This window comes from Schistocerca piceifrons, chromosome 1 (assembly GCF_021461385.2).
Source record: "Schistocerca piceifrons isolate TAMUIC-IGC-003096 chromosome 1, iqSchPice1.1, whole genome shotgun sequence".
Taxonomy (NCBI): domain Eukaryota; kingdom Metazoa; phylum Arthropoda; class Insecta; order Orthoptera; family Acrididae; genus Schistocerca; species Schistocerca piceifrons.
Genome location: NC_060138.1, coordinates 536,835,179 through 536,860,158, shown reverse-complemented (window position 1 = coordinate 536,860,158; position 24,980 = coordinate 536,835,179). Strand labels below are relative to the sequence as shown.

The following is a 24,980-nucleotide window of genomic DNA, read 5'->3' as shown; positions in this document are numbered from 1 at the left end:
AGCTGGTGGCCATATCTCGTGCTCTTGAATACATCCGCTCATGCCCTGGTGAGTCATTTCTCCTGTGTACTGACTCACTGAGCAGCCTACAAGCTATCAACCAGTGCTACCCTCGCCACCCTCTGGTAGCATTCATTCAGGAGTCCATCTATGCTCTGGAATAGTCCTGCCGTGCCGTGGTGTTTTTGTGGACCCCAGGACACGTCGGAATCCCCGACAATGAACTTGCCGACAGGCTGGCCAAATAGACGATGCGGAAACAGCTTCTAGATATAGGCATCTCCGAAGCGGACCTGTGTTCTGTCTTACACCGCAGGGTTTTCTGGCTTTGGGAGACGGAATGGCATAACAGCATGCACAACAAACTGTGTGTCATTAAGGAGACTACGAATGTGTGGAAGTCTTCCATGCAGGCCTCTTGCAGGGAATCGGTTGTCCTCTGCCGGCTCCGCATTGGCCATATGTGGCTAACGCATAGTTACCTACTACGTTGCGAGGACCCACCTCAGTGTCGCTGTGGCTCCCAAATGATAGTCATCCACCTCTTGCTGGACTGCCCACTTTTAGCTGCTATGCGGCAGACTTATAACTTTCTCAGCACCCTGCCTTTGGTGTTGGGCGACAATGCCTCCACAGCACCTTCAGTTTTACGTTTTATCCGTGAGAGTGGGTTTTATACTTCTACATAGGTTTTAGCGCATGTCCTTTGTCCCTGTGTGTCCTCCACCCTAGTGCTTTTAGGGTGGAGTTTTTGAGGTGGTGCAGAGTGGCTGGCTTTTCCTTTTTATCCTCGTGGTTGGCCAGCCACTGTAATCTGCTTTCATGTTTTACTCTCTTCTGTTTCTAGCATCTCACTGTTGTTTTCTTGTCCTCTTTTGTTCCTTTTAGTGTTCATTGACTTCCCTTCGTTTTTGTGGCTTTTCCTTTCTTTCCATTTGTGTTGTGTGTTTTGTCCATTTTATTCTCACACTTGTGGCATTGTTTTATTAGGAACAAGGGACCGTTGGCCTCTTAGTTTGGTCCCTTCTCCCACCTTTAAACCAACGAACCAATCAGCCATTTAGCCATCTGAGGAAAGGGTGGAGATTCTGACATCCGCTAAGGACCTAGATCTTGCCAGACCCTCAGACACAATGGATATAGACTGCTCAAGCAAAAAGTTAGTGGCAGCAGGTGACCCTGATGCGTAAACTGCCTCATTGAATGTTCCATTCCTTCCCAGTCTCACGATGACGTCATCCTTCTGTGAAAATGCGGCGCTTTTTTCCACCGCCTGGCTGAGCTACGGCAACTGTTAAGCTTTACACCTGCTGTCTGCATTGCCCTCCAGGAAACCTGGTTCCCAGATATGTGGATCCCGGTTCTCCGTGGCTTTAAGGAATGTTACAGGAACCGTAGCGACTATAATCTAGTGTCAGGTGGAGTTTGTGTTCATGTCCTAAACTCAGTCTGTAGTGACACTGTGGCCCTACAAACCCCTCTTGAAGCTGTGGCTGTCAGAATAAGGAAGACACAGAAAATAACTGTCTGCAATGTATATCTTCCTCCAGATGGTGCAGTACCCCTGAATGTATTAACTGCACTGATTGATCAACTACATAAACATTTCCTACTTTTGGGAGATTTTAATGCCGAGCACTCTGTTTGCTGAGCACTCTGTTCGCCGAAGAATTACCCCCCCAGCCTTTTGCACTCTCAAACGGCGGGTGGAAGTGAAAGTCCTCTCATGCACTGCACCCCACAGTGAATCCTATAGCACCCCATTTACAGAGTGGGAGCTCCTTAGTGCCCCTGAACATTGCCGTGACACAGCTCCTGGGCCTGATCGGATCCACAACCAGATGATTAAACATCTCTCATCGACTACAAGCGACATATCTTCATAATCTTCAACTGGGTCTGGTGCGATGGGATCTTTCCATCGCAATGGCGGGAGAGCACAGTCATTCCAGGGCTCAAACCCGTTAAAAACCCACTTGATGTGGATAGCTATCGACCCATCAGCCTCACCCACGTTGTTTGAGAGGTTGCTGGAACATATGGTGTGTCGGCAGTTGTGTTGGGTCATGGAGTCACATGGCGTGCTGGCTTCATGTCAGGGTGGCTTCCGCCAGGGTTGCTCTACCACTTATAATCTTGTGTCCCTCGAGTCTGCCATCCGAACATCCTTTCCCAGATGCCAACACTTGCTTGCCATCTTTTTTGACTTACCTAAAGCATACAACACAACCTGGCGACATCATATCCTTGCCATATTGCATGAATGAGGTCTCCAGATCCTGCTCCCGATTTTTATCCAAAACTTCATCTAGCTTCGTACTGTGGGTGTCCCAAGTTGGTGCCTCCCATAGTTCCAGCAAAATACAGGAGAATGGAGTCCTTCAGGACTTTGTATTGAGCGTCTCTCTCTTTTTAGTGGCCATTAATGGTCTAGCAGCAACTGTTTGGCCTCCGTGTCACCTTCTCTGTATGCAGACGACTTCTGCATTTTGTTCGGCTGCTCCAGTCCTGGTGTTCCTGAGCTTCGCCTACAGGAAGCCATCCACAGTGTGCAAGCATGGGCTTTAGCCCATGGCTTCCAGTTTTCCGCCATGGAGACGTGTGTCATGCATTTCTGTCGGCATCGTACCGTTCATCCGGAACCAGCACTTTTAATGACGATCCATTCACTGTAGCGGACACACATTGCTTTATTAGGTACAAGGGACCAATGACCTCGTAGTTTGGTCCCTTCTCCCTTCTTCTAAACCAACCAATCAACCAGCGAACCATTAAATATCCTCACTTTCTTTGTCTGTGGGATAGTCGTGCGAAAAATGAGCATTGGAGTAGCAAAGACTGGCCACAGGGGATGAACCTGACTGTAGGAAAAGATAACATCATTCGTGAATCATTGATCATTCGGGGAAAAAAATCATTCTTGCTCCACTGCTCCTATAAAACATTTTGTTAAAGCTTTACAAAGGAATGGCAATGGCTTCAAATACATTTGTCAATCATTCCCTGGTTAAAAGCAGGAATTTTTGACGGGCCACAAATCTGTACTCTTATAAACAATGATGATTTCACAAACCGCGACTCAAGTTGAATTAAAGGTGTGAACAAGCTTTTTATCAGTTCTTCAATAGTAGACAAAGTGCTCCAGAATTTCCAAAAACTAGGAGCTAGTATGAGTGACAAATTGCATTTTTTTTTTTTTCCACAGTCATTTAGATAAATTTTCTGACAACTTGGGCAATTACAGCCAAGAACAAGGGGAATAGTTCCAGTTGGACGTCAAGGAGAGATATCAATGCCGTTGGGATGGCAAGACCACTGCTGGAATTTGCAGAGAGACTGGCCAGACCAAAAACGCTGAAGAAAATCTCATACAAAACCTTTTTCTTAATTCTTATTGATATGTTTTTGTTGTTATGATTAATGTTATTATTCCTTGTATAATTTACAGCAATTTGCTTGTTGAAATAATCTAATAACTTTAAAATAAAAGATTTAAAAATATTCTCCTATTTTTTTTTAATAATTTAATTGCCATTATAAATGGATTGCCTTTATCTCAAAAAGTAGAATTAATTCAACAAAAATATTGTTATTTTTGTATTCTGGAAATCAAAATTACCTGAAATTAAAGAACCCCATGTGGCATAATCAGTGTTAATCTGTGTTGTTATAATGTATTAACACTGTTTATGGCATTAAGATAATGTAAAACTATGTACCATATGTGTAATTAGTCATTTGCCTTTAGAAATAGTGTGGTTTTTTGTAGCGCCAGAAAAGAAATATAAGTTTCAGTTCTTCTAACCTCACATTAAGGGCCATAGTCATCTCACTGAGATATGTGCTGGCTGAAGTTAACAGACACACTTCCTGAAGCTCCAGCCGCCACTTCTATAATCTGTTCAGAGAACATCAGCCCTTGCCAGAATTATTATACACATTGACCATAAACACACCAGTTTTGTTACGAATCGTGAAAGAATCGTGAAAATCAGCACCACTAATGCAAAAATACTGTACATAACATTTGTCGTCCCATGTAAGGAGGTTGTCTAACAAGAAGGGGCAGTGACTGAGAGACCTGGATGAGATTTGGGAATGCATTTCATACAGTACTCCAGTCTAGCTTCAGGAAGGTGCCCTCCAGGGGGAAGGAAAACTAAAACAAGAAGTGCCTTGAAAGAACAATTGATTGTGTGTTTGAGTCAAATCTCTTTTCTCCAGTGCAAATGTGGAGACATTCGCTGTTTTTGATTCGATGCATGATATTTCTTTGTTGTCACTATGTTGGCCACAAGCTTCCAGTTATTGATATACCAGTGAACTAAGGGGAACAAATAGTGTCTAAGTGTGAAGGGATTTCTATCTGTTCAAAAACAAATAGCACTACACAAGAGATAAAATTGGGATTGTTCATAGCAATACTATTTCAAAAGAGGAAGTCCACAGCTGTTTCATTATGAAATTTACCAACTTGATCAAGAAAAGCACTGAAGTACATGTTGAGGTGAACACTCAGAACAATTAGCTCTCCAGCAGTCTCGTACTTTGATTAAAATAACTTTTTGATTGACATATCAGCTAGTCGAGCAGTAGAGGCCTGCCGCCAGCCAATAGTCGGTCTTTCTTGAGTGTCATGTACTGCAGTGTTGCCTATTTTGTAGGTACATGCAGAGTCTTGTGAACTGCAATCTGTCAATCACAGAGGTACCTAGTATTTTATGCAAGGTATAATCATGTTAATGGAGTTTACTTCTATTTTGTTGCACAGTTAAGATAATTCTGCCATTGATGTTCATTTACAGTGTTTTGGCTTCTGTAAATGATGGTGATATATGTAGGTTTTTTCTTTTAGTCATCATACATTTTGACAGTTTTGAGTCAATTATGTGAAACTAATTGGCATACTACATGTTTTTCTTTGTTTCTTACAGAAATAATTGGCCTAGTTTCCGACATGCATGCCAGTGCCAGTCAAATCATCGAACATTTCAGCGCCAAATCCTCCACAGGCGAGCATTCTGCAGATAGCCTTAATTCTAATCCGGCCAAATTATGTTTTGTTGTGAAGCAATCTGTGAGAGAAGCTGCCGTAGGTTTGTTCTTACAGTTTTTTTACTTAAATTTACATTAACAATAATTTAAACTTCCTGGCAGATTAAAACTGTGTGCTGGACTGAGACTTGAACTCAGGACCTCTCAGGAGAACTTGTGTGTAGTTTGGAAGGTAGGAGGGTGATACTGGCAGAAGTAAAGCTGTGAGGACGGGGTGTGAGTCGTGCTTGGGTAACTCAGATGGTAGAGCACTTGCCCACGAAAGGCAACAGTCTCAAGTTCGAGTCTCGGTCTAGCACACAGTTTTAATCTGCCAGGAAGTTTCATATCAGTGCACACTCCACTGCTGAGTGAAAATATCACTCTGATTAATAATAATTAATTTTTTAATCTTGCATAATTAGTAATTTATACATAAATCTTGAATGACCAGAAGCAATATCAGTTTTATCTGTGCCAGAGTGACTGAATATAATAATATAGCTTCAGTTGAAAGGTTTAATGCAAAGTGATTATTTTCCTCTCTTCAACTGTATCTGGGGAAAAATTTACAAATTAAAACAAGTAGGAGGAAAAACAAAGGTAGATGAGTTGCCAAATATTTTCAGAAGATTTTTTTACATACTTTCTGAAAGCTTGACAGATTCTGCTACACAAGTCTATCTCCTGGAAAGGGTAACAAGCAATAGAAAGACTTCATGTAAGGATCTTATTGTGAAACACTGTAGTAAATCAATGAAGTAAGAATTCTTGTATGGCAGATAACATGTGCTCAATCAAAAGTTAGACAACTTGAAAGTATTGGAAAAGAGAATAGTGAAATATATTACCTTTGCTTGCAGCAGAGCTTTGTAGTTACAAAGCAATGTTGAATTTACTGTTTTTTTTCGTAAAAAGTAGTAAAAACATTATGAAGGAGACAGTGAGACTTCTCTGGATATTTCCCCTGGGCTAATTCTATGTCATTTAAATGTAACGCTCAACCTGACCCACTCTGATTTCTTTGAAATTTAGTGCATTCCATGAGCCCAATAAGAGATAGAAAACTACTAATTTTCAAATATATTTGAGAATTGTGAAGAAAGTCACAGGTCAGCAAAGTTTGGAAATTTTGTGAAATTTACATAAGTGTCTCATAAATGACTGTAATACTGGTTTTAATCCAGATATAGGAATGAAACTTATATTATTGAAAAAGCTAATGAGTTCAAGGTCATTGACCTTGTATGTCTCAAGATACCTGTTGTGACTCGCTGATCTTTCAAACTGCCGCCGCACTGTTACGTGCGTCCTCTACATGCGGCGCTGTCTGCCAGCCATGCAGCAGCAGCGCCACCTAAGCGGCCAGCCAGCCAGCGGCCGCTAGACTCGGACTCAGTTATGATTTGACTGTTAAAGTGTATACATGTCTTACTCTGTTTACTTGATCTGTGACTTACATGTATTGCGTTGTCCTTGAAATATATTTGTTCAACTTGAAGTTATAACAATTGGTGACGAGGTAGTGAATTTTTCTTTTTCATCGTTGACCCACATTTTCCATGGGTACTTTAGAGCAACTATTGCAAGGTCTCATTGAACAGCAAATGCTTCTCAGAAATGCGATTCGTGATTTCGTTGCGGCACCAAACGTCTCTCGTCATTGTCTCTACCTCCTTTTCCTTCTGACGACAAGACGGCGGAAGACTGGTCTGATTACGAAAAACGTCTTCGACAGCACTTCTTGACATTTCATGTCGCGGACGACCAAACATGTAAGTCTCTGTTCCTTTCATGGACTTCACCTCAAATGTATCGGTTGTTGTCGCAATTGGCTCCTTTGAAAGAGCCTGCGTCTTTGTCCTTTGCTGAAATGTGCTCACTTCTGTCCGTCTATTTTCAAAAGCATACGCATGTGGTCGCCTCTCGTGTTGCCTTTTATCATTGTCAGAAACAACCGCATCAATCCTATCGTGTTTGGGCTGCTGAACTTCACGGCCTCAGTCGAGAGCGTAAATTTGTTACTGAAGTTCACAAAGAATCCTACGCCGATTCCATGGTACGGGATGCCATTATCCAGTTGGTGCCAGACAAAGAAGTTAGGCAGCGTGCCCTTCAATTGGCAAATCCAACTGTAGATGAAGTCCTATCCATCGCTCAGTCTTTTGAAATTTCTCGCGCCGCTGGAGCGCAAATAGAGGCATGGGGTGACGTCGGGGAAATACAACCTCTGTGCGCTGTTGACGAAACGTGTGGTGTGTCCCCGCTGGCCGACGTGGCCGCAGTACGCTCCAAAGTGCAGCCTCGGCCTAACCGTAAATAACCCTCTAAGAAACTGCAGGAAAACCCCCGGCAACTTCCTTCATGTCCACGGTGTTTTACGAAACATTCACGAGAGGATTGTCCACAACGTTGGGCCGTGTGTCACAAATGCAAAAAAAGGGTCATGTGTCATCCGTTTGCAAATCCGACTGCATACATGATGTTCATGACCATTGCGCTGATTCTGATTCTGTGTTGTCTGTCAATTGTACTTCTTCCCTTTCAAGGAAGTTTTTCCTCGCTGTCCAAATACTTGGTTGAGATGTTCGCATGCAGGTGGATACTTGTTCTGCTGCCACTATCATCAATTCTCAGATGTATCTTCAGTTTGGTTCTCCAATCCTGTCACCTGCCACTAGGCAATTACGGACTTACAATAAACAAAAGATTTCTCTCTTGGGACAATTTGATGCTGAGGTATCTTACAAATCTGTCGTTCGCACTGTTCCCATATTTGTGGTCGACCATAGTAATGTGGAGAATCTTTTTGGTTTTGATGCCTTTCCCGTTTTTGGGTTCTCCATAGATGACTCTGTCAATATCGTCTCTAATGCTATTCCTTATGCTCAGTTGGATTCCTTGTTGATGACATTTTCGTCCCTTTTTTTCTCCTGGGTTAGGCTGTGCAAACGACTTTTAAGCTCGTCTCACACTTAAACCCACTGCTCGGTCTAAGTTTTTTTTGGGCTCGGCCCATTCCTGTGGCCCTTCGTTATCAGGTTAAATGGGAGCTGAATCGTCTCACTGCTTCAGGGGTCTTGCTTCCTGTCACTTCCAGTGAGTGGTCCTCTCCTGTTGTCGTTGCTAAGGCAAATGGTGATCTTTGTCTCTGTGGCGATTTCAAAGCCACTGTAAATGCTCAATGCCTTATCGGCACTTACCCTATGCCTCGACCTGAAGAATTGTTCACTAAACTTGCTGGAGGCCAGTATTTTTCTAAACTTGACCTGTCAGAAGCTTATCATCAACTTCCTCTTGACACTGCTTCCCGGCAGTTTCTTGTCCTTAACACGCCTTTCGGCCTCTATCAATACCAACGATTGCCATTCAGGGTTGCCAGCGCCCCTGCTCTCTTTCAGCAATTCTTGGAACAATTATTGCTCACTGTCCCTGGGTGTATCAATTACATGGACGGCATTGTTGTCAGTGGCTCCACCACTGAAGAATATCTTCAGAATCTCTGCACACTTTTTCATGTCTTACACACTGCCGGTATTAAGTGTAATCTTCAGAAATCAAAATTTTTTTCAGGCATATATCATGTACTTGGGGTTTCAACTCTCTCGGGATGGTATTCGTCCGCTTCAGCAAACTGTCGCTGCGATCGATGCCCTTCCTCGCCCTACATCTGTTAAGGAACTGCAGGCCTTCTTGGGGAAAATAGCATACTATCACAGGTTTTTACTGTCTGCTGCTTCGGTGGCTCAGCCTGTTGCATAAAAATGTGCCTTTTCACTGGTCCGCGTCGTGTGATGTGACTTTCCAGAAATTGAAGGCTATGCTGAAACAGGCCCTGTGCGTGGCTACTTATCGACCTGGCCAACATTTTGTTCTTGCCACAGACACCTCTCAATACGGGGTTGGTGCAGTCCTTGCGCACCGTTTTTCTGACGGTTCTGAACAACCCATTGCTTATGCCTCCAAAACACTCACGCATGCCCAACAAAGGTATTCTCAAATTGAAAGAGAAGCTTTGGCCATTATTTATGCTCTTCATAAGTTTGGTGTTTTTCTCTATGGATCCAAATTACATCTTGTTACGGATCACAAACCACTTGTTTCCTTGTTTCATCCATCAACGTCACTTCCCGACAAGGCTGCACACCGCCTCCAGCGTTGGGCTCTTTACTTGTCTCGTTTCAATTATGAGATTCATTTCCGGCTGACGGCTCAACATGCGAATGCTGATGCACTGTCTTGTCTTCCCATGGGTCCTGATCTGGCGTTTGATAGGGACGAACTTTTGTGTTTCCACCTGGATGTTGCCGAGCAGCGGGTTGTGGATGGGTTCCCCATCACCAGGGACCGGCTGGCGGTTGCTACGGGTTCTGACCCTACCCGCTCCCGGGTTTTACGCTGTATTCAGAAGGGTTGGCCAGATGGTCCATCCACTAAGACTTCTGATCCGTTGTGGAACTACTATGCTTTGCGTTACCACCTCACGGCTAGGGATGGTGTTACCCTCCTTTCCACCGAAAATGCTTCGCAGTGTGTTGTGGTCCCTGCGTCTTTGCGGGCTTCGGTCTTATGCCTCCTTCACCAAGGGCACTGGGGTGTGTCTCGCACAAACTCTCTGGCGCGCTGTCATGTGTATTGGCCTGGCATCGACTCTGAAATCGCACACATGGTCGCTGCCTGCGGCCCTTGTGCGTCACGTCACAGGCCACCGCCCTGAAGTAATCTTTGTCATCGTGGCCTTCGCCTGAGAAGCCCTTGGAGCGTATTCATACTGACTTCACGGGACCTTTTTTAGATGCTTATTGGCTTCTCGTTATTGATGCCTACTCTAACTTTCCTTTCATTGTGCGTTGCACGTCGCCTACCACCGCGGCAACCACCAATGCTCTAGCTCGCATTTTCTCTTTGGAAGGCCTTCCTCTACTCTTGTTACTGATAATGGTCCGCAATTTGCCTCCTCTGATTTTGCGGATTTTTGTGCCCGTCACGGCGTCATGCATGTCACGGCCCCTCCATTCCATCCACAGTCAAACGGTGAGGTTGAATGACTGGTCCGCACATTTAAGGATCAGATGAGGAAACTCCTGGCTTCTTCTGCTGCTGATGATGCGCTTCTCCAATTTCTGGCTTCTTACCGTTTCACCCAATGGGCGACCACAGCCCGGCTGAGCTCTTACATGGCCGACAGCCCTGCACGCTACTTCAAATTCTGTGGCCTTCCACCTCACGGCAGCAGGTGCCTTCACTTGGCCGGTTCACCACCAGCGACCTTGTATGGGTACGGGGATATAGCAGGTGGCCAAAATGGAGTCCTGGCCGCATCTTACAACACCGTGGCCAACACCTGTATGAAATCCAGGCGGACACGAGTGTTGCAGTACGTCATTCGGACCAGCTTCGGCCTCGTGTGCCGGCAACGCCTGTTCCAGATGCTGCTACACCACCTTCGGCTCTACCTGACGCTTGGGATCCTGGAATCTCTCATTACTTACAACGCAGTCCTCTCACCATCATATCGGTGCCAGCACAAGAACTGACACCAACAGGAGATGCACCCATGCAGGAACCAGATGACCATCATCTGTCGGAGCAACTCTACTCGCCTCCTTCTCCTATGGACGCAGACACATCGCCCATGTCTCCTGTGGAAGACTGTGTCTGTGAAAGAAAATGGAATTGGCATACATAAGCAGAGGCAGCTAGGGTTGCACAATCTTAAGGAATTGTATGCATGTCTCAAAGATACATATCCTGGTGTAAATATTGCATTCTTCGGTGGACAGTCAGTGATTGCTATGTGGAAAGAAATGCTGTTAACAGACATATGTGTTTGACATTCATTTGTGGGTTGCATAAGTCTTGTAGACTTGTGGAGAAGCAAATGAAGTGCGGACCAGCTTCCTGCATTTACGTGGATCATCTCTACGACTTGTGTGTTTTCTGCCATACCAGACACTTTGGTTATCAGAAGATGTGACATTCTCACAAGACTGATCCAGTGATATCGGCTGGAAGAAAGTACTCTCTCCCTATATCAGATAAGGTGAACATTAACAATTTAATTATTGGAGACTTGTGAAACGAGATGCAACCAATTTTTATTGCCTTTTCTTTGAAGCTACACCGTAAATGGGATGTAATATCACTGCAGTAATTACTTATGACTTGTAGTTTTTAATAGTTTGCTTTTCATATTTATTGTGCTATTTGATAGTGTGCTGTTCCCGACAAAATAAATTTTTGGGCATGATGCGTTGATGTACCATGTTGATATTTACCATGTTTATAGTAGCTTACTGTGGCAATACAATATATTTTCTGAACTTGGGTGTTTTGAGGATTCAGTATCACCTTGGATGTGGAGATTCTTAGAAACCTACCATGTTGCGTATCAACATGAAGCTGTACTCATTATTTTTTCAATTATATAATGTTCATTGCTATATCTGGATTAGGACCAGAATTATAGTCATTTATGTTGAGAGAGAAACTCATAAATTTCACACTATTTCCAAATTTTTCAGACCTTTAACTTTCTTCACAAGACCTTTATACCTCTGCAAATTGGTAGTTTTCCATCTGGATAATTGTATCCACCAAATTTGAAAGAAATCCGCGATGCTCTGGTAGAAAATGTTGCTTTCTGTGTTGCACTGACATGAAATTAACCCCAGATATCTTCGAGGGAAATAGCTGTCGGCTTTGTAACTGTATTCAGAACTACCTCATACATACAAAACTCAAAAATGATCCAGTGAATAAAGTAGGAAGGTCTGTAAGGCTATTCACATGTGTTGCTGCTGTATACAGAAAATTTTTGAAGACAGAAAACTATTTCATGTAATAAAAACTGCAGAGGATTGATGATTGGTGCAGGGACAGGTTGTTGGCATGTAATACATCGTGCTTACACAGTTGTGAAGACCTGTGTTTGTTTCATTGCATTGTTGAAAATAAATCTCTGGATACAGTAGCAGCCATAAAATACCTGGGAATATTTGTCGTGAGTGATTTGCAGTGGATTGTCTGAGTTCTAAGGAAGTGTAGTTCATACACAAAAGTGGCTTATTAAACACTGGTTCAGCCGATTATGGAGTATTACTTGTCAGTCAGGGCACTTACCAGATAGGATTTATAGAGGAACATATCTATTATGTAACTGTGTTCTTGTTGTTTGTTGTGTAAACTGGCACAAGAATACATTTTGTAACAGAACTAATGTGGGATTTTTTCCCCAGCTGGTGCAAAATTGTTGTTGCTTTGTGATCTTTTCACAAAGCGCAAGGCTGAACTCTCACGTGAGGAACGGCATGAAATCATCCGCTATGCGAAGTCGCGGTTACCGGTTTTCATGAGCCAGCTGCAACGTTTCCTGCAAGGTGTAAAATCAACTTTCAGCAGTATGTCACCCAGCCAGCGACAGGAAGTCGCTACTTATCTTGTGCCTGAGGTTAATGTCACAGTTATTATCATACTAGAGCCAGTAATTAGTTCAAAATGGAAATCACTGTTAATTAGGTGAGGGCATATATTCTACCACATTTGAAGCTACACTGAAACCCAAATAGTGTTTTAACACCCTTGTATGTATCTTGATTTTTGAATGTGCTTTGGACTCCAGTCATTGTCATCCTATTTAATACAAATTTTCCTTGGAACTTAAGTTCAGTTTTGCTTTTTAAAAAATATGCAGTAGTAACTAAATAACAGAATTTGGTTTGTTCAAATAAGATTTTAAATGGGTTTTGGTATATACTCTCTACTTGGCGGATGTATAGGCTTGTAATTTGTTTTGTACATAAAATATCTTATGTCAACTAAGTACCTTTAGTATGAATGTGTGTTCTAGCTGAAAACTGAAATGTGTGACATGGTCTGTCAAGAATTGCCAAGGTATGCTGAATTTGAATTAAGATACTCTGTATAAAATCTAAGGAGCAAAAGTATTTTGCACACAAAGTGCTACAAAATATTAAAAATATGCGAAAATTTGGTGTTAAAAAATCATCTAGATAAATTTTAAAATTTTTAAAATATTGTTTCCAAAATTATAGATTAGTATGGAACATGATGAAAATGATAGAAATAGTTGTATACTAAATGAATAAGTAACCTATAAAGGACTTATAAAACTGTGTTAATGAGAGTATGTGTAAGATAAATTGTAAGTCACTGTTATATTGCAGATAGAGAATATGGTGAGTTATCTAACTTCATTCTGGTTTCTTCTTGCACACAGATTGAAACTATTTTGGATACTGTTTCTACACTAGTAGTACAAGTGAAATCAGCCCTGGAACATATTATAACTGTTCTTTCTCCATCAGAAAACCCAAAAAGTCAGAAGGAAAAAGTTGGTGAAGTACTCACTAAATCTTTGAAAAATGTAAGTGAACTGTATTTATTATCTTTTCTTCTGTTTTCTGGATATCAGTTTTTATGATAGACACTTCATATTTTACAGGTTTTGTACAGAAGAGAACTTAGCAAACTGAGAAATTTTCATCAGAGAATAACTTTCAGTTTAGTTCATCTTCTACAAAAGAAGTAAGTAGATAACATGAAAATATAGCAATATATAAAGTAATATGTAGGGAGAACAAACAAACAAATGTTCTTAGGTACTCAGTTTAGTGATTATTTGCTTTTGCAGTGCTGGATTATTAATAACAATAATTCATCATTTTTTGAAATACCATGCCATTCAGAATCATCTCCTTACTGTGATGTACAAAAGCTGCTTTTCCACTGTCTGTTAGCTGTCTCTTGCAGTCAGCAAAAGGAAAGGTGTAATGCTGGCACTGGACTGTCTTCTTCTTCTCCTCCCCCTCCTCCTCCTCCTCCCCCTCCTCCTCCTTCTTCTTCTTTTCTAAAAGGCTCAGCCTTCTCTTCTCAGCAGTCATTTTCATCTTCATGTATAACATCATTCTATTTCACAGGTTATATTTTTAAATAAATGTTTTCAGTTGTCCCCTAATTTTTTGCTCTAAGACTTTGCCTTTGAAGATCTTTTACAGAAGAATATCACATGTGATCAAGTGTCCAGTGATTTTTTTTTTTTTTTTTTTTTTTTTTCATAGTACCATCTCATTTGTTTTACTGTCTGTATGTCAGAACATTCCATGCAAAGGTCTTAACAAGTCTTTCCTTAGTTAGATACTTATATGTTTCTTAAGCAAAAGATTATTCTTATATGGGAAGCATTCTTGGCCACTGGTATTCCTCTCTTGATTTCCTTGAGATACTTGTTGTTTTCCTCCACAGTGCTACAGAAATAGCAAAATTCGTTTATTTCCACATGTTGCTCACTGGCTGTTTTTATGTAAGTCTTATGTTCACCTCCTTTCTCACCTATAACTATGACTTTTATCGTTCTTGGCAGTGTGGTTTCAGTTGCATGAGACTGCAGTGTGTGTGTGTGTGTGTGTGTGTGTGTGTGTGTGTGTGTGTGTGTCATCTATTGTTGATGAAGGCCTTAATGGCCAAAAGCTTTAATTGTGAGAGGCTTTTTGCTGTGCCTATCTGTGACTCGGCATCTCCACTATATGGTGAGTAGCAAGTTTCCTTTTTTTGATATTGTTACATTCCATCCTGGATTTTCCATTGTTTGACTTTTGTCTTCTTAGTATTTATTTTCGGTTTGGTTATCCCTTGATTTAGTTCTTTCTGTGAGTGTGCGAATCTGAGGCAGTAAATCTGCATACCATGAATTTTGATTCCAGTCATCTCTCGTTTCGTTATTGTTACTATCTCCTCAATGAACACATTAAATAAGGCAATAGAGGACACCACTGTCCAATTGCCCTCCTGATTTCTGCTTTTTTCTTGTCATCATTAATATCTAGTGCAGTACTTTGACTTTTGCGTGTAGTCAAAATTAGTTGGCTGTTCTTCCAGTCAAATTGTCCTTGCCTTAAATGATAGTTCCCATCAACCAAATCAAACGCTTTCACTAGGTCAGTAAATGACATACTTTTTCAGTCAACCACATATAATGCTTTTCCTAAGTCAATAAATACTACATATGTTTTCCTGTTTACTTCTAATTTCCATTCCAAAATTTGATGTTGTGTCAATATTGCCTTGCTTGTTCCTTTCCCTGATCTGAAGCCAAACTAATGATTGGCAAAGTTCCAGTCTTTTCTTTTTAATCCCCTCTTTAACCATTGACAGTAATATTTTTGATGCAGGTGGCAGAAGAGCTGGTGTTCTATATCTAAGACAGTCCTTTGTACCTGCTATCTTGGGTAATGCAATAGTTCGACTTTCTCTTACAGGGTGTATATGACCCGGGACATCTGGGAGAAAACCAGGAAAAATCCAGGAATTTTTACATCCGGGAGAAAACTGGGAAAAACCCGGGAATTTTTCATTGTTTGAGTTTTCAGTTGCATTTTTGTGATTTTGACTGATAAGAACTGATACTGTAACAAAGGATATTATTATATCCCACTACTGCAGAATAATACTGCAGCAATAAAACATGAATGAGAGAAAAAACAAAAACAAAACTTAAATTGCAAAGGAAATGCCCCATATACAGTAACAAAACTCAGTGTTCATACAAGCATCTGCCAACAGCAAACTGTGTCAAAGGCTATAAGAAGACTATGCAGTGCTTTGTAACAACAAATTGCCTCTGATTAGCATGACGTCACAACTGTTTACATTAGATTCGTTTGATCACTTACGAGTGGGCTCGTGCCCGTGCACAGTTGAGTCGCGTATGACTACTACCTTCTCTCACTTCTGGCTGCAGAAATGTGACCTTGGGCTATGAAGTAGTGGCAGCAAGCAGCCAGATGCTACCTGGAAAAATTTTACTGGTGCATCAAAGCTGCCAGATTCACGCATGCGCAGTGTTTTGTAAACACTGTGGCAGTTTTTGTATGCCCACATCATACCAGCTTGCTGCCATGCTGTTCAAAAAGTTATGAACCTCTTCTTTCACTCGTCATTGGAGGTGAATCACTGGGACCATAATTAATGCTGACAGGTACTGAGAGACTCTGAAAAAACTCAAATGGACAATCCAGAACCGGAGAAGAGGAATGTTGAGCAAGGGTGTAAACATTCTCCATGACAACACTCGCTCACACATCGCTCAGCAAGCCGTTACTCTCTTGCAAAAATTTCAGTGGAACATAATCACCCATCCACCCTATAGTCCTGACTATCACCTGTTCCCTAGATTAAAAGAACATTTGGCCGGAAAGCGATTCAGCTCCAACAACGAGGTGAAAGAAGAGGTTCATAACTTTCTGAACAGCATGGTGGTGAGCTGGTATGACATGGGCATACAAAAACTGCCACAGCGTCTACAAAAATGCATCGATAGAAATGGTGATTATGTTGAAAAATAGCTAAATGTTCAAGCTGTAAACTGATGTAAACCATTGTAGAAATAAACAGGTCTATGTACTTATAAAAAAAATAGGAGATCTCACTTTTGGGACTATCCTTGCAAGTTGATTTCTGAATGCGTGCATAGTGTACGTGATGTCTCTGATGGGAATCCTTGTTGCATCTAGAAATAAACTGTCCTGCCCACAAAGAGGGATGGGGCTATACAAGCTGAGCAGAATAAAACCAAACGGATGAATGCCAATTGCTGTTTGTTTATGTGGTTCACTGAGTTTGTGAATGATCAGTATTTTCATAATTACTAGCAAAATTCATAAATTTAGACTACCAGCGTGGAAATAAATGACTAACAGGAATAACAGGTAAGAAAGATTACATACTATTTTCTCGGAGTATCCAAGACAATGAAATTTTGACAGGAAATTTTTGGTCACATTGCTACACTAGTAAGGGCCAGTTGTACAGTCCCCGGCCAGCAGCCGCTTAAGTTCTATTCTGGGAGTAGCGTGGAAAACACGTTACATGAACACGTAATAACACTTAACTGGAGAGTAATTGCAGGATAACTAAACTGATGATTGTGGCAGGGTTAGTAAAGTTAACCAGAGAATAAGTTTTGTCAATGACAGGAATAGTTACAGAATTAGGGATGACAAGATTGTTTGTTAAAACGAGGAAGTAGAAGAAACGGGGATATCACACAAATCGTGAATGAATATGATTATTCCAAATTTATTTGAAAATTTCGTACTACTACTTTTCGATCTCATGCTTGAGAAACTGGAGTGTATGAATGAAATTTGAAACTGCTACCTAACATAAAGCTTTTTGCTTGTAGTAGGGCTAGTAGCCATTTGATATTGGTACTTCATGAATTATGTTCTGTCGTGGTATAAAAATGACCTTTTGTGCCAAAACAGTCTTGTTTATTTGGCGTGTGTTAAAATTGCTGTACTATTAGAAAGGCCTGTTTTGGTTTATCTAGCAGACAGTTACAAAATAAATGTAATCAGATCGAGAAACCCCACCAGTCGTGGGTACTATTTGTATTAACAGTTTTTTCAGTATTATACAGCGACATTTCGATTTTTCATGTAGCTTTCATGGAAAGGAAAGCATGCCATGTAAAGCTGTAGCAACATAACAGGGTGGAGGGGGGGCGGGGGGGTGGAGGGAGGGGAATGCTAGGACCTATGGATTAAAGAAATGTGTACTGTCTTGCATATCTCTTGTCTTTACAGGTTTTATGTACACTCTATGTAATTTTATGTTACACAAAACAGCAAGTAAAGAAATTTGGCTTTTATTAATCTTTTCTGCTGAGGGAGTCAATTTACTTGAAACGAAGTGTTTAATTCCACACTATTGGCTAGTTTCAAGTGTTCACTGCATTTCAAGTGCACATTTTCATCTACTAGTACGTATGGCATTATGCCATAATAAAGAGCCAAACATGAGATAATACAGTGCTGGTACTCCAAGAGAATTTGCATCCAGAAAACCACATTGAAAAGCTTAATATCAGGTTTAATCTTACTTCATTGGGAATCTGGACATGCGAGTGGGCACTTTAGTATGGTTCACGAAATTCTGATGCCCTTGGAGTATCCTCTGATGTCTTGTTTCTTTTATGACATAATGTAATGCCTTTTAATGTTTTACACATACAAAAATACGGGCTTCCTATGTCGTCGTAGCTGCACAAGCGCGGTTACGCCCGTGGTCTGGCGTGCTCTGGCGACTGCTGAAACAAACCTATTGCTAACAGGTCGCTGGAAAATGTTTGGAATGGCGGTTTGAAAAGTGTTACTAACAAAGTATACTTCCTTTTACGCAAAATGAAATAAGTGTGAGAATGTACAATGAATTTCTTAATCTCAGAGCATTTGACTCTCATTTAAAAAATAACTCTTTGATGATAAGCCATTTAGAAGAATTTAGAGCCCAGAAGATCGGACATTTAGGTGTTATTAAAAATTTTACTGGCACATTTGTGTGATACATCTTAAAGTGCAACACGCGCAAAAAGTATCAACATTATATGTGGAAGCTTAGTGAAAGCTATGCTTTTCTTGTTGCGACACTCTGTATGTTAATTATGATTAGCTTTTGCTGTTTGTGTGTTTGCACTACTTAACAGAGATGTTGCTATTGGCTGACTACATCATGTGTCCTATGCTCTGACTATCCGCTGTCATCAACTGGCGAGATCATGTGCCATGAGCTATGACTGGCTTACAAAAGTGCATCACAATCTCAATTTCAATGCTTCGGAAAGTAATGTGCGGTGATTGGTGGAATTTGAATTTATACTTTTGTAGTACGAAAATAAGCACCGTACATGTTATTACACATCAAAGGTCTTTCCAAAACGTGTTCCCCTCCCCCCGTGAGTTTTATTTTCTAAAGTGCCGGGAAATTCTACGCCAGTATATAAAACCATAACCATTCAAAGGGTTGATACGTTTTACAGTTCCGAGGGAAAGTATAATGTCACTTAACTCGTCCAGTATAAAGTGTATTTTTAACCGGGAAATTTTTTCCTTGTCCGCGTATACACCCTGCAGCTCAATAAATACTATATATGTTTTCCTGTTTACTTCTAATTTCCTTTTCAAAATTTGATGTTGTGTCAATATTGCCTTGCTTGTTCCTTTCCCGATCTCAAGCCGAACTGATGATTGGCTAAGTTCCAGTCTATTTTCTTTTCAGTCCCCTCTTTAACCATTGACAGTAATACTTTTAATGCAGGTGGCTGAAGAGCTGGTATTCTATATCTAAGACAGTCCTTTGTACCTGCTATCTTGGGTAATGCAATAGTTCGACTTTTTCTTATGTCAGCTAGTGTGATTCCTCCCATATAACATTTAGATAACACAGTACACAACTGTGTTGTAAGACTTCTGCAAGGATGTCATCTACACCCAGTGCTTTATTTGATTTTAACCTGTTTAGTGCAAGGTGGATCTCTTCTTTCGTTATCAGTGGTCCTTTATTGTTTTCAATCAGTTTTTCATCTTCAGTAACCTCATGTAAACTTTGTTTTAGCATATCTGTACAGGCTCCTGTCACTTAAATCTCCTATGTCAAACAGCAATGTTCCATTTTTATCTCTCACTATGTTACTCATGGTTCTGTCTGTGCTGCAACAGTTTAATCTTCAAATAAGCTTCATCTTGTTCCCCATACTTAAAGTCGTGTTCTATTTATTTGCTAATTTTGCCCAGCCACTTTTCTTTGAACAGCACATTGTTATTATGTTTTTTTGAATGGTTTATATTGATCCAGGCACTTCAAGTCTTTTCTTTTTGTCACTTTTTGTCAGTGAGTTCAGTTATTTCTGGGATCATCCAAGGTCCTGTTTTCATTATTCCTAATTCGACTGTCATATTTGACTTGGTATCATCCAAGCTGGTTTTTTCTGTCTGATTCCATTCTTGTATTAGTAAATTCTTGCGCAACCTCTGCTTCCATCAGTTTATATATTGCCCATTTCGTTGGATATTTCAGCTAGTGCTTCTTAAATTTGATATTATATCTTCCCACAACAAGTGGTTACTATCTATATTAGCGCCAGGGTAACAGTGAGTACATTTTACTTGATTCCTGTAGCTGTGTGTCACTATTATACAGGGTGTTACAAAAAGGTACGGCCAAACTTTCAGGAAACATTCCTCACATAGAAATAAAGAAAAGATGTTATGTGGTCATGTGTTCGGAAACACTTAATTTCCATGTTGGAGCTCATTTTAGTTTCGTCAGTATGTACTGTTCTTCCTCGATTCACCACCAGTTGGCCCAATTGACGGAAGGTAATGTTGACTTTGGTGCTTGTGTTGACATGCGACTCATCACTCTACAGTACTAGCATCAAGCACATCAGTACGTAGCATCAACAGGTTAGTGTTCATCACGAACGTGGTTTTGTAGTCAGTGCAATGTTCACAAATGTGGAGTTGGCAGATGCCCATTTGATGTATGGATTACCACGGGGCAATAGCCGTGGCGCGGTACGTTTGTATCGAGACAGATTTCCAGAGCGAAGGTGTCCCGACAGGAAGACGTTCGAAGCAATTGATCGGCGTCTTAGGGAGCACGGAGCACGGAACATGGAACATTCCAGCCTATGACTCGTGACTGGGGAAGACCTAGAATGACGAGGACACCTGCAATGGACGAGGCAATTCTTTGTGCAGTTGACGATAACCCTAATGTCAGCGTCAGAGAAGTTGCTGCTGTACAAGGTAACGTTGACCACGTCACTGTATGGAGAGTGCTACGGGAGAACCAGTTGTTTCAATACCATGTACAGCATGTGCAGGCACTATCAGCAGCTGATTGGCCTCCACGGGTACACTTCTGCGAATGGTTCATCCAACAATGTGTCAATCGTCATTTCAGTGAAAATGTTCTCTTTACGGATGAGGCTTCATTCCAACGTGATCAAATTGTAAATTTTCACAATCAACATGTGTGGGCTGACGAGAATCCACACGCAATTGTGCAATCATGTCATCAACACAGATTTTCTGCGAACGTTTGGGCAGGCATTGTTGGTGATGTCTTGATTGCGCCCCATGTTCTTCCACCTACGTTCAGTGGAGCATGTTATCATGATTTCATATGAGATACTCTACCTGTGCTGCTAGAACATGTGCCTTTACAAGTACGACACAACATGTGGTTCATGCATGATGGAGCTCCTGCACATTTCAGTTGAAGTGTTCGTACGCTTCTCAGCAACAGATTCGGTGACTGATGGATTGGTAGAGGTGGACCAATTCCATTGCCTCCACGCTCTCCTGACCTCAACCTTCTTGACTTTCATTGATGGGGGCATTTGAAAGCTCTTGTCTACGCAACCCCGGCACCAAATGTAGACTCTCTTCGTGCTCGTATTGTGGACGGCTGTGATACAATACGCCATTCTCCAGGGCTGCATCAGCGCATCAGGGATTCCATGCGACGGAGGGTGGATGCATGTATCCTCGCTAACGGAGGACATTTTGAACATTTCCGGTAACCAAGTGTTTGAAGTCATGCTGGTACGTTCTGTTGCTGTGTGTTTCCATTCCGTGATTAATGTGATTTGAAGAGAAGTAATAAAATGAGCTCTAACATGGAAAGTAAGCGTTTCCGGACACATGTCCACATAACATATTTTCTTTCTTTGTGTGTGAAGAATGTTTCCTGAAAGTTTGACTGAACCTTTTTGTAACACCCTGTATAATCGGTTTCCCATTACCACCAAGTGTCTTCCACATTTAGCATCTTCCCTTTGGAGCTTCATGATGTGTTTTGTTCACAAAATTGTAATATTTTCTCGCCACTTGAATTCTCAAGCCAAACTTGACAGGTCACTTGTGGTTCTCTTGTATGCCTACCAACACATTAAAATCACCCATTAGAATAACATTGTTTTTAGTTTTTTTCTCATTTCCATTAATTCTTCAGTGGGATTATTATAAATGTTTCCTGTTTCATCTTCATTAGTATGCGTCATTGGTAAAGACACTTGAATTATAATAATGATGTCAAGTGGGCTAGCTTTTGACTTTGTCATTAATATCCTATTACTGGACTCTGAGAATATGAATTGAGAATACAAATTAATTTTCTGGACTAATGAGCAGCAATAATTTTTTGTATAGGTGTGTTGAACACATTTGTGGTCATGCATTTCTTTTGTCAGCATTATAGAATTTAGGCCTGTGATGGTATGTGTTGGTAACTGTTAATGGTCTGAACTGTTAATGGTCTGAACTGTTAATGGTCTTGATATCTCAGCTTCCATTCTTATTTATTTATTTAAGTTATGCTGGGACCTTAAGGCAAATCATGCCTACTTCTTTGTGCCCCTGTAACATCTTACAAATTTTAATATTTAGCCCGTTAGCAAATTTTCTCATTACTCCTGAATGTCTTAAAAAGGCAGCATTGACTTATTGAAATTGAGTGGCACCATAACACTCCACCGAACCTTCTTCAAGGTTAACTGCTGTTGATTCTGTTAAGCACGAATGGTATTCTGATGAAGGATAGCAAATATGCATACTATGAAATCTGTACTGTCCAAGCCTGAGAAAATCTTTCTGTTGTGTAAAGTGTGTTAAAACCCAGAACTTTAAACAACCTGGTTCCTATACTTCTGTGAAATTGTCTTCTTATATTAACAGAACATAATTTTTATACTGGAATTAAATTAGCATTAGGTGTTCTGTCTCCCCAGTATACAGGAAAGGAAATTTATAGATTAAAAGGTGATAACATTTTTGAACAGAGCTGTTAATACTGAAGAGTTCACGATGGTAATTTAAGAAGAATAATGTTGTGTATTATTAACCTTTTAATGTAAAGTAAACTTTGATAACCATTATATGTGTAAAAAAAAAAGGGGGCGGGGGGCACTCTCTCATTTGCCACAATTTTATGTGAATGAACGAGTGAGTTGCAGTAATAATTTGTGATGTCTCCTGTATGTAGGCTTGAGACATGTGAATCAAAATTCACTGCTGCAAGGAGAAAAAGTTCGACACATTGTTAAGGTGTTTCCGATTCAGTTTCTCATAATTATATTTTATGAAGCTTGCATGTAATAAAGTTACCAGTCAGTATATCTTAATGTAGTTTATTTTCTGATTACTTTTACAAATCATTTGTTTCTGAATCTAGTTTACAGCTAATGACACGAGAAAAGATTGTGTTCCTTCAAAGTGTGTAATTTTTGTTCCACTGCTGTGTGACTGGGTGATATTCTTCTTTTTCAGGGAGAGTTTCAATGAAATGACTAGTGCCAACAAAGTACGATCTGTGGCTCGCAACCTGGAGCAGTTAATAGAGGAACTGCCTATATTTCTTATGAGGCTGGAAGAAGTAACAGCTGCCCTTGATGATAGATTGGAATGGCATGAATTCAAATTTTGCTTTAAAGTTGGAACTTCCAAAGTGGTGAGTGTGTGCAGTATCATGCACAGTAGTACTTAAAACTGACCAATGAGCATTTTCAACCTTCAGTCATAATTATAGAATTATTTTAAGAACTAAAATAAACAGATTAGTCAACAGGAACTTGATTACAGTAGAAATATGGTTGCATTTTTTTGTACAAATTAAATGAAGTGATTAAGCTAGTTTGTTTTAACTTTTCTTGAGTAGGAAGTCTTTGTGTTATTTTACAAAGTTATATTTGAGAAACTCTAATCATAATTCCATATTGTTAACTTATCAGACAGCAGAAAAAGACAGCCTGAATGGTTGACTGTAAGATTAAACAATGGTTAGCCCAGGATGGAATAATAATAATATGGAAAGGATAGATTGCTGCTTATATTGTGTTAGGGAACGTTGAATCATGGAACGGCATAATGAAGAAGAATGCTCAACGTTTAAGCTTTTGCACAGAGTCCTCCAAGCACAACTCACATGTGGTCACTGTCTCCGGGAACGGCACCCCAAGTGCCGAGATACGGTTGTCTCCACTATCCCCCCTCCAAAAACTGTGTGTGTGTGTGTGTGTGTGTGTGTGTGTGTGTGTGTGTGTTTGGGAGGGAGTCTTCTACTCTCTATGTGGTGAGTACCAATTTATCCCTTCCCTGTTGTTGAATGTAAGAGTAATTTCATAAGACAAACTGATTATCAGAAATGGGGCTCAAAGTAAAAGTAATTTAGTACATAAAAGACGTACACCAATAGACGATCCAAATAACCAAATCATGGAATGCTCATCCTCTTCTCGAATACTGAACATACGTTCAAACTTCAGTTGTAAGTGCAACTTATGCTAACATATTGGGTATACTGCAAGTTTTTTTAAATCGACCAATGTGTGTAACACAGAAACATGTAACAGAAAACAGCATTTACACTCGCCTTCAAGCACCAGCTCTTTTTCAGCAAAAGTACACACTGCCCCCCCCCCCCCCCCCCCCCCACACACACACACACACACCCAAACGCACACTCCCATGGTTATGGTTGTGTGTGTGTGTGTGTGTGTGTGTGTGTGTGTGTGTGTGTGTGTGTGTGTGTGTGTCAATGCGAGAATTTTTGCTAGAAAGGGAGCTAGTGCTTGAAATTAGTGTGAATGCTGTTTTCTGTTATGTCTTTCTGGGCTCCACACAATGTTCCCCTATTGGATGAATGGTCGCCTAGCTCCCTTATTTTACATGCTGCTCCATCCTGTAATTTCTATCTATCCCGTCTTCGGTGAATGGTCGCCTCTCCCTTATTTTACATACTGCTCCATCCTGGAATTTCTGTTAATGTTATAATGTTTTTTAAAAAGATATTTGGTAAGAGGAAGCACAATAGTGCCAGATCATTTTTTTAAATTTTTTATTTTTTTTTATACCGCAAGTGGAATTGGTGATTTTGGTCATTTTTGAATTAATCTCTTCAGATTTTTCATTATTCACATTAGTTGATTTAATTTTATGTAGCAGATATTACTTTTCCCCACAGAACTGAGCTAAATAACTTGCACCATCTCTGTTTACACTTACAAAACTACTGTCAAAAGTACCAACACAATATTCTTCAAGAATTATACATATTGGTACAAATTGCGAATTCTTTACAGGTGA

General features: G+C 40.6%; 1 protein-coding gene across 1 annotated transcript in view; it reads left to right on the top strand.

Moving 5' to 3' along the window:
- LOC124799129 overlaps positions 1-24,980 on the top strand; it is a 128,469-nt gene that overhangs the window by 32,381 nt on the left and 71,108 nt on the right. The window contains exons 6-10 of the mRNA XM_047262669.1: positions 4,935-5,096; positions 12,273-12,484; positions 13,274-13,420; positions 13,499-13,581; positions 23,166-23,346. Of these exons, the coding sequence (XP_047118625.1) occupies positions 4,935-5,096; positions 12,273-12,484; positions 13,274-13,420; positions 13,499-13,581; positions 23,166-23,346 (785 nt within the window). The remainder of the gene's footprint in view (positions 1-4,934; positions 5,097-12,272; positions 12,485-13,273; positions 13,421-13,498; positions 13,582-23,165; positions 23,347-24,980) is intronic.